The sequence below is a fragment of the Hemitrygon akajei genome, chromosome 12 (assembly GCF_048418815.1).
Source record: "Hemitrygon akajei chromosome 12, sHemAka1.3, whole genome shotgun sequence".
Taxonomy (NCBI): Eukaryota; Metazoa; Chordata; class Chondrichthyes; order Myliobatiformes; family Dasyatidae; genus Hemitrygon; species Hemitrygon akajei.
Window position 1 is genome coordinate 49,228,762 of NC_133135.1, and position 19,567 is coordinate 49,248,328.

Consider the following 19,567-nt stretch of genomic DNA (forward strand, 5'->3'; position numbering starts at 1 on the left):
AGAATGTAGCAGAATCCAGGAAAACGATGGCAAGTGCTGGTAATAGCCTAGTCGGAGATTGAAATGCATAGGGAATACTTAAGGCCTGTCATTTATTATGACAGTTACAGAACTAATTGATTAGGAGGCTATGACTAATGATCCATGCTTAAATATTCACTTTTAGGTCCAGATGAATAAATACATTTATATACCCTGACATCTAAACATATGCAACCTCCACTCTAGATTATTTTAGACAGGATTTTTTTAAATGTTGTTTGCATTAGATTTTTTTGCTTTTAAATTGCATATCCTGCATCTATCTGTACACTAACCATGAAACAGCTTTAGATGTTGACAGAGTGGCTGAATCGTAAATGAATTTGATACTTGATATAAAAGAGCATGTAAATATATTAAATTAATTCAGATTACTCACTGACCGTGGGATCTTCAGATTTTAGAATGGAACGCTCAAACTGGAAGCTTCATAAAAATTGCTACACAATCATGTTGTTCAAGAACACTTTGAACACACGAGGTTCGAACTAACTCTAAACTGTTTTTCCATAGCATCAAATTCATATTCTTCATATCACAGAAAATTTTAAAAAACACTTCTGTCTAATAAAATAAGAACAGCAACAGATAGCAACACAATGGCCAACTTATACGCAACAAAAATCCATTGGTAAAAATGGTCAGTTCATTGCATCCTGGCAGTGATGCTTCGGGAAAAGTGTTAGCTAAAATAACACAAGAGCACCCCAGCTTGTCAACTAGTGCAGTGGGATGTTTCACATCCAACTGGATATTAGATGGGGCTTTATTCTGACATCTCTTCTGAAAGGCAAGAAAGGGCTTCAGTAATGGAGTTTGCACTCATGTCTCAATGAGGTGGCAAATTGAGTGTTTCTGTCCTGGAGTACGATTTGAATCCACAACCTTTTAACTTAGAGGCAAAAGTGCAAAGACCATGCAGAGTGATGCTTACTAATAAACTTCATACTTATTTTCTTCAATATTACAGAAAAAAACTTATCCAGCATACTTCAAGCTTGTTTACTCTGCTAGAAGTTATGACCACATTCATGGTTTTGTCAGTGATGACCTCGGTACCAAAAAAATGAAAATGGATCTTAGTATTTGTGCATTTTTAAACAAAATATGCTTTATAGAAATGATAACTGGTATTACATTTCAGCTAATCATTTTTTGTTCAACAAATCAAATTTAAAATAAGCTACTCAGTACCTTTGGAATCAATATAGTAAAGGCAGAAGCCATTCAACTCATTGTATGAAGAGCTATCTAATTAGCCTCACTTCCCTTCTACAGCAGCAGTTTTAAATTTCATAAACTGGTTTTGTAATAGCATGATATTTAAATGAACCTGATCACTCACAAATATATTTCAAAATGATAAGCAGCATTTGAACCATGACACATGACGTCAAGTTTTAATTTTCTTTGTTCCACTTGGTTTCCAGTTTCTATCATCTCACTAAAGGAAGGTGCTAAACACAAGCTGGCAAGGAGAAATGACAAGTTTGACAGAAACTTATCTATTTATCCCTACAATTATCAGACGATCGATCACCCATCAAACTGCCACTTGGGAACAGACCTCACACGTGTAAACATAATCCTCTCCCCACTCCCTCACTATTATCACAAGCATGTGGGAAAATCAGAAATATATGGCAGGGAACTGTTCTGATAAATAAAAGGGCCGATGATACAAATCGTTACTGTTTGAACAGATGTTGAATTTTCAATGGAGAATACCACCTTTTTGTTTACACTCCCAAGGCGGTCCTCCGCCCCCACATTTGCTTTAACTTCAATTCATTTTTTGAAGTTAAGGAATGATGTTTGTGCCAATGATAACTGAACTTGTTTAAATGAGCTTGACCTTGTTTTTTCTTTAAGGAAATGACTTTCTTCCATTTAGTGACTCCTTTAGATACTTCTTAAATTACTTTGAAGTTGCATTTTATCTTAAAATGTTTCCAATAATGCAGGAAAAGGTGCTGCAAAATATTTTCCGCCATTTCTCTCTTAGAGGCATGACTGGCATCCATTAAATGGCTATTAATGGAATCTCCATGCGAAGAATGGCATTTTAAAAGCTTGCAGCCCAATACTGGCACAGCTTCAGTAACACACCTATCATGAACAAATAATCCTTTAGAGACACAGGAGCTATACTGGAAGAATGAATTAGTACAGCATTACGTACCCACAAAGTGACCTCACTGACATCACCATGTGCCCTTCAGGGAGCATGCCATTTCTGGTCTATAGAGTTCAGTAGAGATTTTATCCAATCATGCCATTTTGGAGATTTGTCTCACCCCATTACTTTTTATTGGCAGATATTGGTGCTTACTCAGCACCAATTTCCAATGCTCAGCACACTCCATTCAATAGTAAGAACTATTCTGAACTAGAACTTTTTCCACATGACTTGAAACTAGTTGATATGAGTGGTCTCTGATTCTGCTGACAGAAATAGCTGCATACTGTCATATATATGAAAATATAAATTGGCCTGAAGGCTATACCTATGAAAAGCAAAAGACATGCGTTATGGTAATTTGGATACACCTTTTATCTTTGAGGAATACTTCCTAGCATTTTCAAAATGCAGAAGTTCATGGGGATTGAATTTTTTTTTAATTTAGTTATCGTTTTAAATTTAAGTCCTAAGGAGCAGGATCTGAATATATTTCAAATTCTGGAAAAATGTGGTGTTATTCATATTTAATTGCTAAAGTAAATGTATGATAATTGAATGTTCCATAATATCGAGAGCTAAAATGCATCTAGCAGTCACTTATCCTGAGCAGTTTTGTAATTTCTTAATTTTAATAACAAGATGAAAGGAGATTTAGATGGGAAAATGACCTAGCTGAGACATGTGTCATTAATTATTACAGCAACCAGACACAGCAAATTATAATTGGTACATATAATGAAGTCATTGAAAGAGGTTTTCAAATATAGCTTGGATAAAAATAGTTGATTGAAAAAAATCACTGAATTGACAGAAAACATGGGAAGTAACCAGCTGTTAACAAACAATTATTTTTTATTTTATTTTAAATATTTAAAAGACAATACTATGAATCCTCTCCCTCTTATTCTACAATCAAACTGGAAAAAAGAACCATCACCTCTCAGTTTTATAGCCCACAACACACACACGGATTTTTATTTCCTAGAGTATTTATTTTCTGTATCAGCAGTAATTCAAGGCACCAAACTACAAGCTACTTGGCCAAGACCCTAGACTCTTTAGTAGGAGCTACAGGGAAGGGCTCTCAGCGGCCGTGCCTCACCTCTGGGTGCTGTAATCACAGGCCGATGATGATGTGTAAATGCCGTTCGAGGGGAGGTGGTCTGCGAAGGCGTGGGACTGCTGAAACCAGACTTCTCTGACTTCTTTAATGTAGTAGGCGATGACATTCCTGGCAAGAATGATTGATAATTGCAATTTTAATAATGCTAGGTCATGAAACGACAGCCTGTGCAATGTGGAGGGGGAGGGAAAGGGGTGCAAAAGCAGCATGAGTGGGGGGAAGAGAGAAGAGGAGGGAGAGGGAAGAGATTGCAGACAGAAAGAGTTAAGCAGCGCAAAAAGCATTCTGCATCATTCACGTTCTATGGCCTCAGTATGTTTACTTAGCAACTTCAAACAACATTCCTTGTCAGGTTAATAATAGAGAAAAGAGTATGCATGCAAGAAAATGTTTTCAAGGATGAGCTACATTCATAAACCATGCTCCTGTATCTAAACTAAACCTGCAAAAGAATTTCATTGGATTTTGAAACTGGAAGTGCCAGAAGTGTCAAACTTCCACTTGCTTCTAGGGGGGTCATAGAACATTTATTTAACACCACAATCAAGGATACTGAACCGCCATCTGGGAAACACTCAAAGTACTATATTAGGGAGTTGGCCTCATAAACCATGATTGGCAGGCTACAGTTTGGTAACAGAAGTCAGGTCAGAAGTGCATGAATGTATAATATACTAATTAGCCCAGCTTAAGTGTCAGGAAATACTGGTATTCTGGATACGTCTGATTTTTTTAATAAAGGTTTTTGCTTTGTGGGCAGCTACTTTTGAGGAAGTAGAGGGTTACCCATATCCAACTGTGCTGACTAATGTAACCATATACACAACAAAGTCATGGTGCACTGTTAAGCTTCAAATATCCTCAAGGCAGACATACTCTGCCAGTCTGATATGTTGCTAAGATGCCAGGGTCCCTGAGTCACACCATTTCTATGGAGTGTTGTTATGCATTACATATCACCAAGCCAGACGCAATCTGTTGTGATGTGTTACTAGGCTCCAAGTAGCCCCACGTGAGACACTACACTGTTGATGTGACATGTTGCTAGGATCCACTTAATATCAAGCCAAACACATTGTACTGTTATGCTCAAACACAAGCAGCCCAATGATCCCTCATCAGACACTCACTGTGACAAAGCTCTAGTTAGTTGCTGCTGCGTTTTCAATTGGCATTATTATCTGGTTCACTGGCATACTATTACAGTATAGAAACACCTATGCAACAATAAGTAGATAATAAAGCTACATTAAACTTATCTTTGCTATTTTCAATAGAAGTCCAACTTTCATCTTTTCAGAGAATTAAAACAGACATATTACATTTCATTCTCAAATATTTGTTTCATATATTTGATAAACAATGCAATATTTGTAAGAAAAATACTTCAATGTACATCTAGACTTCTGCTGTGTGACTTTTGAGTTTGTGAGGTCACTAAACAAATATTTTTCCAGATCTGGAAGAAAAGCAGCTCAGAGTAAAGGAGCAAATTTATATATATAAATATAAAAAACTACTGATCCACTGTATAGTATGTGGTGTGTGTGTGTGAGAGAGAGAGAGTGAGTGAGTGAGTGAGAGTGTAAGAGACACACACACACACACACACACACACACACACACACACACACACACACACACACACACACACACACACACACACACACACACACACACACACACACACACACACACACACTTCCAGTTTATTGTGCCATCAGTTAATTGGAGTAGCTGCTTATTTGGGACAACTAGTAAAGAACAAAAAACAACAGAGATATAACCGGGATTCCCTTAGTTTATTTGGGAAACTATGCCACTTAACTGGGACAGGAGAATGTTGCCGAACAGTTTCTAATTAGTGTTAGTTGTGTACACTTATTTGGCTGTTAGACTAGTGCTTAGAGAGAACAGGGCTTAAACAGCATCATTTGCATGTGTTTGCATCCAAAAAGCAGTGATTTTTGTTACTGATAGTAGGCGAGAAATAAGCAGTAAGACAATTCAGAATTGTTTTGCTCATTGTGCTTTCAAGCATTCAGGCTTGGAGATGCCAAAAAAACAGCCAGAGTGTAAATGTAACAATTTCACTACTTCAGCATGTTGGGAGCTACTAATAATTTGAAGGTATTGACAACCATCTTCAGTGTTACAATGAAAGTGAAGATTTGGAGGACGCAATTGTCTAAAGTATTGTAAGAAGACACTCTGCACTACATGTCTATGCTGATTTTGTTCATTTACAATCAATTGGAAGAATATGGCTGATAAATTCCTCCGTCGATAACTATAAGGAACTAATACACAGTTTTATAGTACTGTAGAGGTAGTGATACTGTTTTAATTTGTTCTGTATTTCATTTAAATTTATAAACTGTTACTTAGTTAAACGGCAGTTTGTCTTTCTTATACTTTTTAACTAATTCCATGAAACTGGTTAATCAGGACAGCTGTTCCAGTTTTATGTTAAATTGTGCTTTAAATAACATCTTTAAAAGGCATTTGACACTTTGGCATCTTGTGTGCATATTAACCTTTTATCCAATTAAAATACAAGTCATGCAACATATCCATTGCTGACTGCCTTTTTAGATGTGTCTAATGTCTGGAAGCTTTAGAGTACAATGCATCACCAATATTCACACAATATGAAAAGGTGACAGAGTTACGGGTTTCTTTTGACCAGATAAACTTTACATAATCTCAAATTCCATGGTATTAAAAGTATTTTAAACATTTTAGAAACAGACCAAATAGTCTGAAGGTAGCAAAGGACAGCAATCTCTATCAGACAGGGTCACACCACTTCCTGATGATGGTTAATACCAAATCAGTTAGGCAAGATAACAACATAGAAACTTTGGAGGCATATACCAATGGTCACACAGAAGAAGTCATCTGAAGTTTTAAACACTGCAATAAATTACAATCATTTACAAACCGTAATGTACAGCTAATTTATGATTCAGTCCTTCATTACTGGAGCATGTAGAATTCCCTTAAACACTTAATTATGCAAATAACAAAGGTTTAATAATTGGCTTTTGAAAAGTTTCTCTTGTTGTTAAATAATGGAGACAAATATTTTTCTCCAAATATCTTAACTTTTAGAAATACCAAACAAGAACTAGTTATGCAGATTACAAATGCAAGATTGCATTTTATTACAGTATGTCCACCAGAATTTAAAGGAAAGTTTTTTTCCATAAATTAATATACAACAGGAAAACATTATAGAGGTAAATCAATTTGTGCTATGATTTATGCTCAGTTTTACTGCTATGTTCTATGCAAGTCATTTCCCAAAGGCAGATAAGCATAAACAGAAGGATATAAGGAAATTATTCTTTTCTTCCTTAGGCGGAATCTCTGGCCTTTTGAGATTTTGATTTCTCTTTATGTCTTATTCAAATAGCTGTGCAATCCAATATGTGCTGCAGATATTTGCAAAAACTGAATACAATGAAAAAAATGAAATGATTTGTAACTAAAATATGTTTGCCTCATAAAATTTAATAGCTTTTCAGCCAACCTGTACTCATCTCACTAATCCTTTTGTGTATTGTTAAGAGCTTTGGAAAAATGTACAGCTATATACATTAAGGATAGCAAAATATTACATTCCACCAAATCCATTCTCGTACCCAATGGCAGATCTGAAATTGCAACAGCTCATAATTTACTTAAATATGTTCAGGGGTATTTATTCAAATATGTAGCATATTATAAAAGCAACTGGAATAGGTATAATCTTTTCAATATATTAAATCCAGTCAAGGCCATTCAAAAGAGCATTTAATCAAAATTTAACACTGAGTTATAAATGGATCTATTAAGAGAGATAAACAAAGGTTTGATTAAAGAAAAGAAGGCTCTAAGAAGTATCTTGTAAATAAAAAAAAGATGAGCTTTCCATCTCTTGGACCAAAGCAGCTGAAATCAGAGAAGTCAAAGACTGCAGCTCATTCAATCACATGCATTTCATATCCAAGTCTAATCCTCTGCCTTCTCCAATGGCATGCATAAACAATTTTAGAACTCAATTTTAAATGCTAGCTCAAAATCTATCGATTTAACTTTGCTGTTTACTAACATCATTGTGTCTTTTATTTTTGTGTTTACACTTTATCCCATTGTCAAGCACTTTGAACTACATCATTTGTATGAAAAGTGCTCTATAAATAAGTTATTATTATTATACTGTATTTTTATTTTTTCTCAGCCCAGCAGGTACAATCTGAGGTGCAGGCATAGCCAAGCACACTTATTTCTCAATTGCTAGGAACCTTTGGTCTATTCTAGTGGAGTTTAGTATTGCGGCTTTCTGGAGATTTACATAGATATTGCTGTGTAGCCCTGATTGTTTAATGCTATTGTGTAGTGACTTTGAAATGATACCTGTTGTAGATATTACCACTGGGCCAATGTATACCCTGTTCATGTTCCATGGTCTTTCAATTTACTCTTTTAATTCATCATATTTCTGTTGTTTTTCACTTACTGATTTCTGTATGTTATGTGTGCATGGCTGTATCTATTACGGTAAGTAAAATGTTCGTGCTTGTTTTTCCTGCAATATTATATCCAGATGATTACTGTGGATCGTCCTATCTGTAATAATGGATCAGTTGTAATATAATTTGTAACACTCTGACTCTAAAACTGGATCAGGTTTGTATTTATAAAGTATGGTGTATTTTATGTGTTTGCATTTTAAAGCAAGATTTTGTTGGACGGAGTTTGCCACTTGGTTGTGGGTGTATAAGTAATCAGATTGAGTTAAATCAATGCAGGATCCTGTAATGTGTTGGATTGTCTGTGGATTCTCTTGGCATTTTCTGCATTTATCACCTTGAATTTGTTGGCCTTTTATTGTGTATTTTTAATATATATTTCTTGTAATATATTTCTATATATATTTCTTTGTTCTGTATTGCCACAAATAACCCCTCTGTTTCTGGAAAGAGGTCTCTAACTCTGAGCCAGGTGTTCGATGTTTCCTTGTCAACATCTAGTCTGCTCAGATCCTGGGGAAGTCTTCCACGGAGGGTCATGCTCTTCCATTATTATTCTTGTGACTGTATGGATGAAATGAAGCACATGTAGACTAAACTTGGGGAGGGAGGCAAAAGAAAAATGAACTCAATTACACAACACTTGAGTATTATACCTTTGCTGAGGACACTGCAAATTTACATATAACAGTAATCTAGCATTGCTTCTGGATTCCTGCTTACACATTTTATTGGCTTAGCTTTTCTGGCACCAACTGATGTTCCTTGTATGCATTCATTTCAGATGCTGAACTGTAAGTTTGTAAAGAAGTGCAGAGGAGTTTTATCTGCCCTGCCCTAACGGATAGAAAGACATCTAATTCTTGAGTTCTGGGAACAGTGAAGCAGGAACAAACTGAAAAACATCAACATACCAATTAAGAGCAGGAGTAAACCACTCACCCTTTCTACTTTACTGACTGATTTTAATCTTAACTCTGCATACCTATCTATCCATTGCAATCTTTCACTTCCTTATTTAAGGAAGGATGTTAATGCACTAGCAGCAGTTCAGAGAAGAATTATTAGATGTCTAGAATCACTGTGTTGTCTTATACCATATATAAATATCTCTGTCTTAAAAATATTTCCACCACCTTTTGAAGAAAAGAGCCCCAAAGAAACATAATTCTCTGACCGAAAAAAGCTGTTACCTAATTTCTCTTAAGTGGGTGATCTCTTATTTTTAAGGTGTGAACCCAGTTCTGGATTCTCCAAGAGGAAGCATCTTCTTCACATCCATTCCGTTAAACCCTCAGGATCCCATATGTTTCAAATAAAATTCCCCCTTGCTCTTCTAAATTTCAGGAGTTACATGCCCGTTATCCAAACATCCACCTCAGATAATCCAACCATTTATATTGCAGTTCAGTAAAACTTCTCACACTTCTTTAAAGGCACCAACATCTATTCTTAAGAATACTGCATAGTATACTTGCTGTTGTCTCATAAATGCTCTATATAACTGAAAAAAATTAGCCCCTCAACATCTGGATTCAATTCACCTTTCAATAAATAATAACATTGTTGGCTTTCCTAACTCCTAACTCGGATTGCACATTAACATTCAGCAATCATGCATCAAGACACTCAGATCTCTAAAAACTCCAAAGCTCCACAATCTTTCACCATTTTGTAGTTTTTTCAAATTTACTTTTCCCCAATTAATACACTGTTTGCTAGATTTCAACACAATCAGATGCACAACAGCTCTGCAAGGTTTTGCAACCCATTACTCCTAAAAAGCAAAATCTAACAACATAAATGGCTGTGATGCCTCACTTCCTGATAAGCTCAATGCCTTTTATGCATTTTTTGAAAGGGAGAATAAAACTACACCTGTGCAAATCCCCACAACATCTGGCAACCCTGTGATCGCTGTCTCAGAGGTCGATGTCAGAACAAGGGTTTTGAGAGGGTGTTCATGGTTCAAATTAACTAATGCTGAGCTTGGACCTGGACCCACTGCAACATGCCTAGCCCCACAATGGATCAACAGTGGATACAATATCACTGGCTCTCCACTTAGCCTTGGACAACTTGGACTAAGTCAGTACTTATGTCAGGCTGTTGTTTATCATTTACAGTCGGGCATTCAATATCAACATCTCCCAATACTAATCAATAAGCTTCAAAACCTGGATCTTTGTACCTCCCTCTACAACTGCATTCTTGACCTCCTCAGACAACAGTCAATGTGAATCAAAAATAACATTCCTCCTTACTTACAACTGACATGGAGGCACCTCAAGGATATGTGCTTAGCCTTCTGCTCTAATCTATCTGCCCTCATGACTGTGTGGCTAGGCACAACTCAAATGCTATCCATAAATTTGCCTATGGCTCAAACATTGTCACTAGAATCTCAGATGGTGACAAGGATGTGTACAGCAATGAGATAGATTAAGGTACAGGAGCCTGAAGTTACATACTCAATGTTTTAGGAACAGTTTCTTCCACTCTGCCATCAGAGTTTTGAATGGCCCACGAACACTACCTTGCTATTCGGTTTTTTTTTGCACTATTTATTTACTTTTTTATTATAAATTCTAAAGTCTTGTACTGTTTGTCCGCCACAAAACAACCAATTTCTCAACATATGTCAGTGAGTCTGATTTTGGATTCTGAACACTTCTATTTTGTCTGTATTCCTACTTAACTTCCTCTTAAGACTCTTCACAACTTACTTTTCCATCAGGAAAATCACAGAACCTACATCTTTATCCAGACCATTGATATCAATTGTAATATATTGAGGACCATGCTCTGATTCCCATGTGTTACATTTTGCCAATGAGAAAAGGTATTTTATGCCCATTCTCTATTTTCTCTTTCTTGCTTGCAAGGTGAACATCTATTTATAAATAAAACTTACCTCCAAATCATGTTTTATTTTCAGCAATGACCTTTCATGTGACACCTTATCGAATAACCAAAATATGGCATATTCACCCAATTATCCACAGTACATTGCTTTTTCAAAAAGCTCCAATGAAGTGGTCAAACTCGTGTTGACTTTGTCTGTGAAATACTATAACATATTTAATAAAAGCTTTGAATATTTCCCCTAAGACAGATACTAATCTAACTGACTTGAAGTTTGTTTCTCTTCAGTTTTTGATTAAAATATTTTCTACTTTCCAATCAAATGGAAGCATCCTCAAATCTAGGGAATTTTGGTAAATTAAACCAATGCATCAACCATCTCATTAGTGACTTCTTTTACGATCATATGACGAAATTTATGAGGGCCTAGAGACGTGTCAACCCACAGTTCCAATGCAAATATAAATTTATGAATTTTAATAAATACCCTAAGGCATTTACAGGGTGATGACAATCAAATTTTCTCACAAAGCCAAAAAAAAGGAAATATTGGCAAGATGACTAAATGCTTGGTAAAAGATATAGGTATAAATAATCAGCGTATAGGGAGAAAGAGAGATGAACTCATTGAAACATTTTAGTGAGGGAATTGCAAGGCTAGAAGCGTGCAGAGTCAAAATCATTAACAATGGGCATTTAAATTGAGGAAGTAGCTAAACGCTCAAGCTTCACTATGCAGGGCATTTCTAAAGTTGCAAAGTATCTAATCCGGATATTCATTACAGCAGTAGTTCTCAATCTTTAACTGCTCGTGGACCATTTGTGACTATCATTTACCTCTGTAGCACCTACTCTCCATATTCTCCGTTATTTGCTAAAGTTTTTTTGGACAACTGTACTAGTTATTCTAATATACAGTCAATATTTATGTTTTCACAGATTATAGGTATTATTATATGTTAAATATAATCTTACTGGTGTATATGAAAGTAAAACTATTTCAAAGCTGTGAATAGAATACTTCATTTTTAATTTATATAATATTCCAACTGGCAATGAAAAAGCACTTAATATTGTTACTTTGGGTATTTAATGAGATCCTTGTGACTGATCCAAACCAACAAGTTTTTGAATATCTGGTTGTAACTTGGTTAAAAGTAATCAAAGGTCACCTCTTTTTACAACATCAAGACGGTTATCAGCTTTTGATAGCAGGTGAGGAACTTAACTAAAACCGCAAACAATTAGATAAGAGGTGGAAAATGCAATTAAAAACAACTTTGCTTTCTCCAAAAGCTGTGGAAACTTATTTTGATAATCACTAGTTATAAAGAAATTTTGCAGCTGTATTTAAATTTTGCTTGAGCTGTTATATCACTCTGCAGCTCAACATTATTCACATTCACCCCAAATGGATCCACCACCCAATCTGGAATATGCATCTCCAGCACGACTCTGGCTGAAATTCCGTATCAGTGTGCAGTTGTTTCAAATGATCAAGGTATGCAATCAGATCATCTCCAGCAATTTTATTTTAAGAGTGGCCAGTGAAGGAAATTGTATAAACTTGTGATGTCCAATTTTGCTGCTGAGAAGTTTGAGATTTCCAAGGAAAGCTATAAGAGCCTCATTGCATGATATGAGAATGCAGTTTTTTCTCATTGTAACTGTTTAATAAATTCACTTTCTCAAATATATCTGACCAATAAAACATGTCAGACTTAGCAGTGACAATTTGTTCCCCAAACTGCTTATCACTTAGAAATGCTACAATACCATCCCAAAGTGCAACAAAGCAATGAAGACAATTTCATTTTGATAATCACCAGACCTCTGTATGCATTAGTAGGCATTCAAAATCTTCTTTGTTTTCCTCCAAAAGTTGTTGAAAAACATGATCTGGAAGTGCAATCAATTTGATGAAATTGACAGCCATTATTACAGCAGCAAGAGCGTCGTGCAAACGTCCTCCCAATTATTTTGCAAACAAATGCTGGCAGTGGATGACATAGTGTATGTGAAAAAACATCTGGCATAGCATTCTGAAAATGAGAAATGAATTTTCTGCACCTTCCTAACATCAAAGCAGCTCCATCAGCTGCACAAGCCATTATATTTCTTAGTGGATTATTGTTTCCCAAGAAGTAGCTCTGACTTCTTTAAAAATAGTTTCACCTTTGGTATCTGTCTTAAGCTTTTGGACAAAAAGCATTTCCTCACTAGCCTGATCATCATTCAAAAACCTAATATATGTCATCAGAAGGGCTTCATTATCACGTAATGTGCTTTTATCGATCTGCAGTGAAAAAACTTCTTAACTTGCAGTTGTGCAACTAGTTGTTTTTCCACATCATCTGACACTTAATCAATACACCTTGATACTGATGAGCTGCTCAAGGGGATGGCTTGAATAGTTTTATATGCACTCTGATAAAATTACATAAATTAAAATTACATCATGGTAAATGAATCATGGTCCATTCAGAAAATCCTGTGGCCCCCAATTTCTTGATATTTACTTGCAGCCCCTATGAAATACAGCATAGCCCACATCGAGAATGACTGCACTAGAGAACTATTAATGGTCATGGGAACTACAAGACTAGGTTTAGGTATATATGTCATGGTCCTGAGGTCCTAGAAAAGAACAGGAAGGAACGTGATAAAATGAAGATTCAATTAGAAGACATATTGGATGGCAGTGAAGTTAAACGTAATGTTTGTAGTGGCACAAGCAACTAAAAATATTCTTTACAGGGATACAATAGATTACAGAATGATCAGGAAAAATAGTAAAAAAATTCTTTGGCAGCAATCTGGTCTGGAAACTTAAGCAATTAAGGCAGACATTTTCAGCTCTTTACTTCAGAAAATATGTTTCTGGACGGTAATTGGAAAACTCTTGGTTCAGGCTGTCATAACAGGAAACAAAATCTGAATGGTTGACAACATGCATAGAAAGGACGCTATACAAATGCTCAAGCCTGTGTTAGTTCAACATCTGCACAGAGACAAATTATCACAAGAGTATTGCAAACCATGTTGGAAATGTGCTGCAAGTGGGCTGAATGTTGAGCAACAGAAAGGGAAAAAATACAGCTACTCAGCTGGTTAAACAGCTTGAAACCGCAGCCAGGAAATACACTGACTACCTCACAATCTCAACAAAATAAAATTGAAGAAAATAATTCCTTGCGGAAAAAACTAGTGCCAGTATAACATTGTTTTCTGTATATCCAGCAAAAGTGGGATTTATTTATAAATAAAAACAATGATAAATAACTTAACTCACTGATATTTCAAGAAAGCAGTTTAAAACTGACTTACCTCAGGGAAATGGTTCAACCCGTATAGATATGATGTAAGTTTTTCCCTTCATTCTCAGTAAAGATCTCCAATGGGTAGTTTATTCCAATCCTGGAGATGTAAATTTATGGGTAATAAAACTACCCAGTGCTTTGCTTAGTGGTCTTCTGGGGCAGAAAATTAAATACCAACTTGAATCTGGCAACCCAAATCCAGTAACCCAAGGGACTTTTAGTTTTTTTGATACCTGACCTGGATTTGAATCCAATACATACTGTTGGATCCTGGTAGGCTTGGGAACTAGACCACGAGGCACTAATTAAAATACCGAGTCTTGGAGCACTATTTCTAAAGAGCTGGCCCGGCCTGATTGAACTTAAACTGAGGGTCTTCAAATGCTTTTGAAACCTGACCCAACCCATGCTCTCTAGTTCCATTAGTTTTGTGTCAGGTCACCAGGCTCCAGCTTTACTGACATTCCTATTCAGACAAGTTATAGAAACCTCCAGCACATTACAAGCCCTTTGGCCCACAATGTTGTGCCGACCAAGTAACCTACTCTAGAAACTGCCTAGAATTTCCCTAGCACATAGCCCTCTATTTTTCTAAGCTCCATGTAACTATCTAAGAGTCTCTTAAAAGACCCAATTGTATCCACCACTACCACCTTTGCTAGCAGTGCATTCTACGCACCCACGCTCTCTGTGTGAAAAATTTACCTCTGACATCCCCTTTGTACCTACTTCCAAGCACCATAACACTATGCCCCCTTGTGTTAGCCATTTCAGCCCTGGGAAAAGAACCTCTGGCTCTCCACATGATCAATGCCTCTCATCATCTTATACACAGAAGACAGAAACAAAATAATATTGCTGCTGAAAATCTAAAATAGAACGGAAAATATTTAGAAGGTCAGACAATATTTTCTATACCCTGATAGTGACAGACCTGCGCATATTTGTGTGCAGAATAACCTGTCATCGTGCCAGGACTAGCCTGGTGACAGGGTACAAGGGTGAACTCCCCAGTGAAAATGCTAAGGAATATTTGAAGGAGTCCTGCAGTAGAACACAGACAGACAAACCAATCTCATCAATATCACTGTGAGTGATGGTGGGATATCTTTTTGCATCATTAATGGATCTGAATGAGTAAGCAATGGAAAGTTCCTACTCCATTTAGTTGTAATAAAATATATGAAGTTATAAGTATGAAAGCTACAATTGCTTTCCCTCCGAACTGGCAGTTTTATGAAAATTTACTCTGTCACTGTACTTGTTGACCCTTGCATTGGAAGTTATATTTATTGCTGATGTTCAGGGATTTTCATGCTGGGGGGATGAGGAATATCATAAATAGAGTACAAAACAGACATCAATCTCAGTGAATAAGTATGACCAGATGTTATTTTTCCCAAATGAACATTCAACGTCTACAATAACTTCATTTGTTTAACATTCAGTCTCTTAAAATTAAAACTGGTAAATGGCAGGAGCTTGTTAAGGTCTAAAGGAAGCCTCCTAACTTAATTTCTCCACAATTTACTGATTTCCCTGATTTCCTGAGGTCAAATTGCTGAACAAATTGTGGAATGTGATAAACACCAACTCTCAATTCTCCAACCATTTGCTCATATTACATTCTTCACTACCGTAATTGTTCACGTATCTAATAAATAAACAGGGCCATACCCAACTTACAGTCACTGAGCAATACAGCACAGATATAAGGCCTCAGACCCAATCAGTGCATTCCAACCACAGTTCCAACCTATTTTGTTCATGCATTTGGCCCATATCCTTCCAAGTCCTGTCCCTCCATATACTTAACTACGTACTTCTTAAATGACATGATTGTACCTGCCTCAGCCACTTCTTCTAACAGATTGTTCCATCTCCTCATCACTCTCAGCATGAAAAGCTTTCTCAGGTCCCTTTCAAATCTTTGCCCTCTCAACCTAAACCTATGCTCCCTAAGTTTGGTCTTCCCTACCTTGGGAAAAGACTGTTACCATCCACACTGTCCATGCCTCTCATAATTTTAAATATTTCTAGAGGTTATCCCTCATTCTCCAATGTTCCAACGCATAATGACTGAGCCTGGCCAACCTCACCCTATAGTTCAGGCCCTCTAGTTCTGACAATATCCTTATAAATTGTTTCTGTATTGTTTCCAGTGTAACCACATTTTTTCCTATAACAGGGTGACCAAAGCTGTACACAGTCGTCCAAGTGCAGTCCCACTAATGACTTATACAACTGCAACATAACTTCTTAATTTGTTTACTCAGTGTTCTGTCTGATGAAGTCCAGCATGTTAAACATCTTTTTCACCACCCTGTCTACTTGTGACACTGCTTTCAATGAACTATGCTCTTGTACTCCAATGTGCATCTGTTTTATTATACTCCCTACTGTCCACCATTCATTGTACAAGTCATATGCGGGTTTGGCTTTCATCTTTAAATTTGTGTCACTTTATTTTTTTGCAGCTGTTTCTCAAACTCAAAGCAGTATTGAACCTACTCACTGTTAGCAGAGAAGTTGTATGGTTAGCATCCTACTGAGGTTAGTGACCACTACTGAGGATACAACACAATGGCACAGAATTACGTTGTGCTCTTTTTATTTCTCTGTTGCAATATTTTGATATTTGATCATTTCTGCTTTGTTGACTTGAATCCCTATGTGTTAAGGGTTTGGACAGTCTGGTTGTGCTTCCCAGTAAATACAGGACTACAAGGAGGCTTTGTAGTCACATCAGTTTTCACTTAGAGCTTTGCCATCATCCTTACTAGTGTCTCCTTCCATTCAACTTTGGCCAGCTCCTCTCTCATGCCTCAGTAATTCCCTTTACTCCACTTTATTGCTTAGCTTGCCCTTCATATTTCAACATTTCTCTCCTTTAGTTGCCTTCTGTTAGTTTATAAAAGCTTCCCAATCCTCTAACTTCCCACTAGTTTTTACGATATTATATGCCCCTCTCTTTAGGTTTTTTTCTGTCTTTGAGTTCCCTTATCAGCCACCTTTGCGCCATCCTCCCTTTAGAATGCTTCTTCATTTATGGGATGTATCTATCTTGGGCCTTCCAGATTGCTCCCAGAAGATCCAGACATTGCTGTACTGCCGTAATCCCTGCCAGTGTCTCCTTCCGTTCAACTTTGGCCAGCTCCTCTCTCATGCCTCAGTAATTCCCTTTACTCCACTTTAATACTGGTACATCTGACTTTAGCTTCTCCCTCTCAAACTTCAGGGTGAATTCTATCATATTATGATCACTGCCTCCTTAAGGTTCACTAACCGTACGTATTGGAATGTGGGAGAAAACCAGAGCATTGGAGGAAACACACACAGTAACAAGGAGGTCCCACTTTTAGATAGAAATATAGATCAGCATGGTATAAGAGATAGAGGGACTAAGCCAGGATTTTAAATGGGATAAACATGAAGTATCAAAGTTTTCATAAACAAAGTTAACTTCGGAACTTAGTAACATGCTGAGAACTAACCAATCAATAATGAGCACCATTAAGCATTTCAGTGGATGGCAACCAAGTCCCAAGTCTCCAACAGAAGATTAAAAGAGATAACTAGACAAAGAATGCCTTTTGAATGATTAAACAAATGACCTGCAAAATCCCAACCAGCACTTCTGCTGAAAGGCTCAGATGGCAGGGATGTTCATCATAAACAAAAAAATATAATTTATCAGAATATCAAATCGCTGAATAAAAACATTTTATTTAATGGCATATTATTTGATGGAATTACTGTCTCTAGGAATAATTTTATTTACAATAATATTCGGTGCACATTCGAAGGAAAGCTGATATTGTGTGGGAATCTTCAATTAAGTCTTAGCAGTTTTGTGCACATTCATCAGGAATGCTGCTTATATTTATAGCGGGGGAGGAGGACAATTTTCATTTAGGTGGAAAGCGGCCTAATACCTCAAACAAAAAGTAATATCATTAATACTCCAGCCTTCCAGAATGAGCTGAGCTGCAAACTTGAATGATGAATTCCTGCAATGGTTTTGTCGGCTGAAATCAAATTGAAGCTGTGTCAGCATTTTCTCTCCAGACCTTATTACTGTACAGCAGTGATTTCTTTTTCCCTCTACTAAGTCTTCTAACTAAACAGACAAATCAACTTGTCCTTAACCTGTCATTCACCCAGCTGAATTCTTAGTGGCTTTTTTTCATCTACAGTTGGCAGCAGTTTGTAAAAGAAATGTTCCACCTATTCACTGCTCCCTGTAATGAACATCCATGGTAAATGACACAACACAATTAGTCAAAGAGCTTGATTAGGAAACCTGAATAGATGTGTGTGTCCATCACAATCCCAGTTCAGTAATGTATAAACACAAGGAAATCTGCAGATGCTGGAAATTCAAACAACACACACAAAATGCTGGTGGAACACAGCAGGCCAGGCAGCTGCTGTGTTCCACCAGCATTATGTGTGTGTTGTTAGTAATGTATGCTTGGTTGGAAGTATGCACCTAACTGAAAGCTTGGTACCTCTTCTAAATATTTGTTTGTGATGTGGTTGTTAGAGTGAGTTTTTGGGTAGATGTTTCATTTACACTTAAATGACTTTGGCAACCAGTCTTCTGTTCTCTGACAAAGTACTGTGGATTGAGTTCATAACAATGCATTTCCTAAAAGCAGTGAACTCAGTTCATTTGTAACCACGCTGTTCTTAAAAGCTGTGAATACCAGAATGTTAGCCCAGACGCTGCGGACGGAAGTGTGAATTTTACAGGTAGTTTCAAAGACAGCATTATCTATACTTTGTAAATATGTACTGTCCTCTATGTTAGCGCGTAAGATACCAAATAAATGTATTGTGGATTTAACTTGCATTCCTAAAGGCCGTGAATACCAGCCCAGATATGTTGGCGTCGGGAGGAATGGATGAAGTCAGAAGGTGTGAAGTTTGTATGTAGCTTCAAAAGAAAGCATTGTCTATACTTGTAAATATGAATTGTTCTTTGGGTTTAGCGAATAAATATCGAGCCCACATTGGGCTAGCAGACCTTTCCACCGAAAGTGTCTCTGTCCGTGTGACATCTACTGAACCTTGTGTTGTCGAATAAAGAAGCTCCTTTGTATCTACCAGTAACTCTCTCTCTCCCCGGTGATTTCATCCACACCACAACAGTGGTGACCTATTTGAGGCAACCAGTTGTCATATATATGACAGAAATTAATATTGCCACTTACATTTCAAAGACAATTGCATATGACATTTAGTTCACGAGGTCTATACTGGCGGTTTTATTCCATGTACCCCACTTCATCTAACCACATCAGTGTAATGATTTAGACCTTCTACTTGGATTTATTTAGTTTTCTCACAAAGTGCATCTATATCTTTTGATTCACTTTGCCTGGCAGGGACTCTCACATGAATACTCGTTATTGTAAGGAGCAGCATGTAGGAGTTAGTACATCACTTTACAATTGTCACAGACTGGGGGTCAATTCCCATCACTACCTGTAAGGGGTTTGTATGTTCTCCCTGT

General features: G+C 36.8%; 1 protein-coding gene across 10 annotated transcripts in view; it reads right to left on the reverse strand.

Annotated features, from left to right (window-relative positions):
• Positions 1-19,567, reverse strand: part of nfia (nuclear factor I/A) — a 775,862-nt gene that overhangs the window by 118,852 nt on the left and 637,443 nt on the right. For 8 of the 10 annotated variants that reach the window (XM_073063061.1, XM_073063060.1, XM_073063059.1 and 5 more), the window contains one exon: positions 3,327-3,455. The exons of the other annotated variants lie outside the window; for them this stretch is intronic. In XM_073063061.1, the coding sequence (XP_072919162.1) occupies positions 3,327-3,455 (129 nt within the window). The remainder of the gene's footprint in view (positions 1-3,326; positions 3,456-19,567) is intronic. 10 annotated transcript variants of the gene reach the window in all.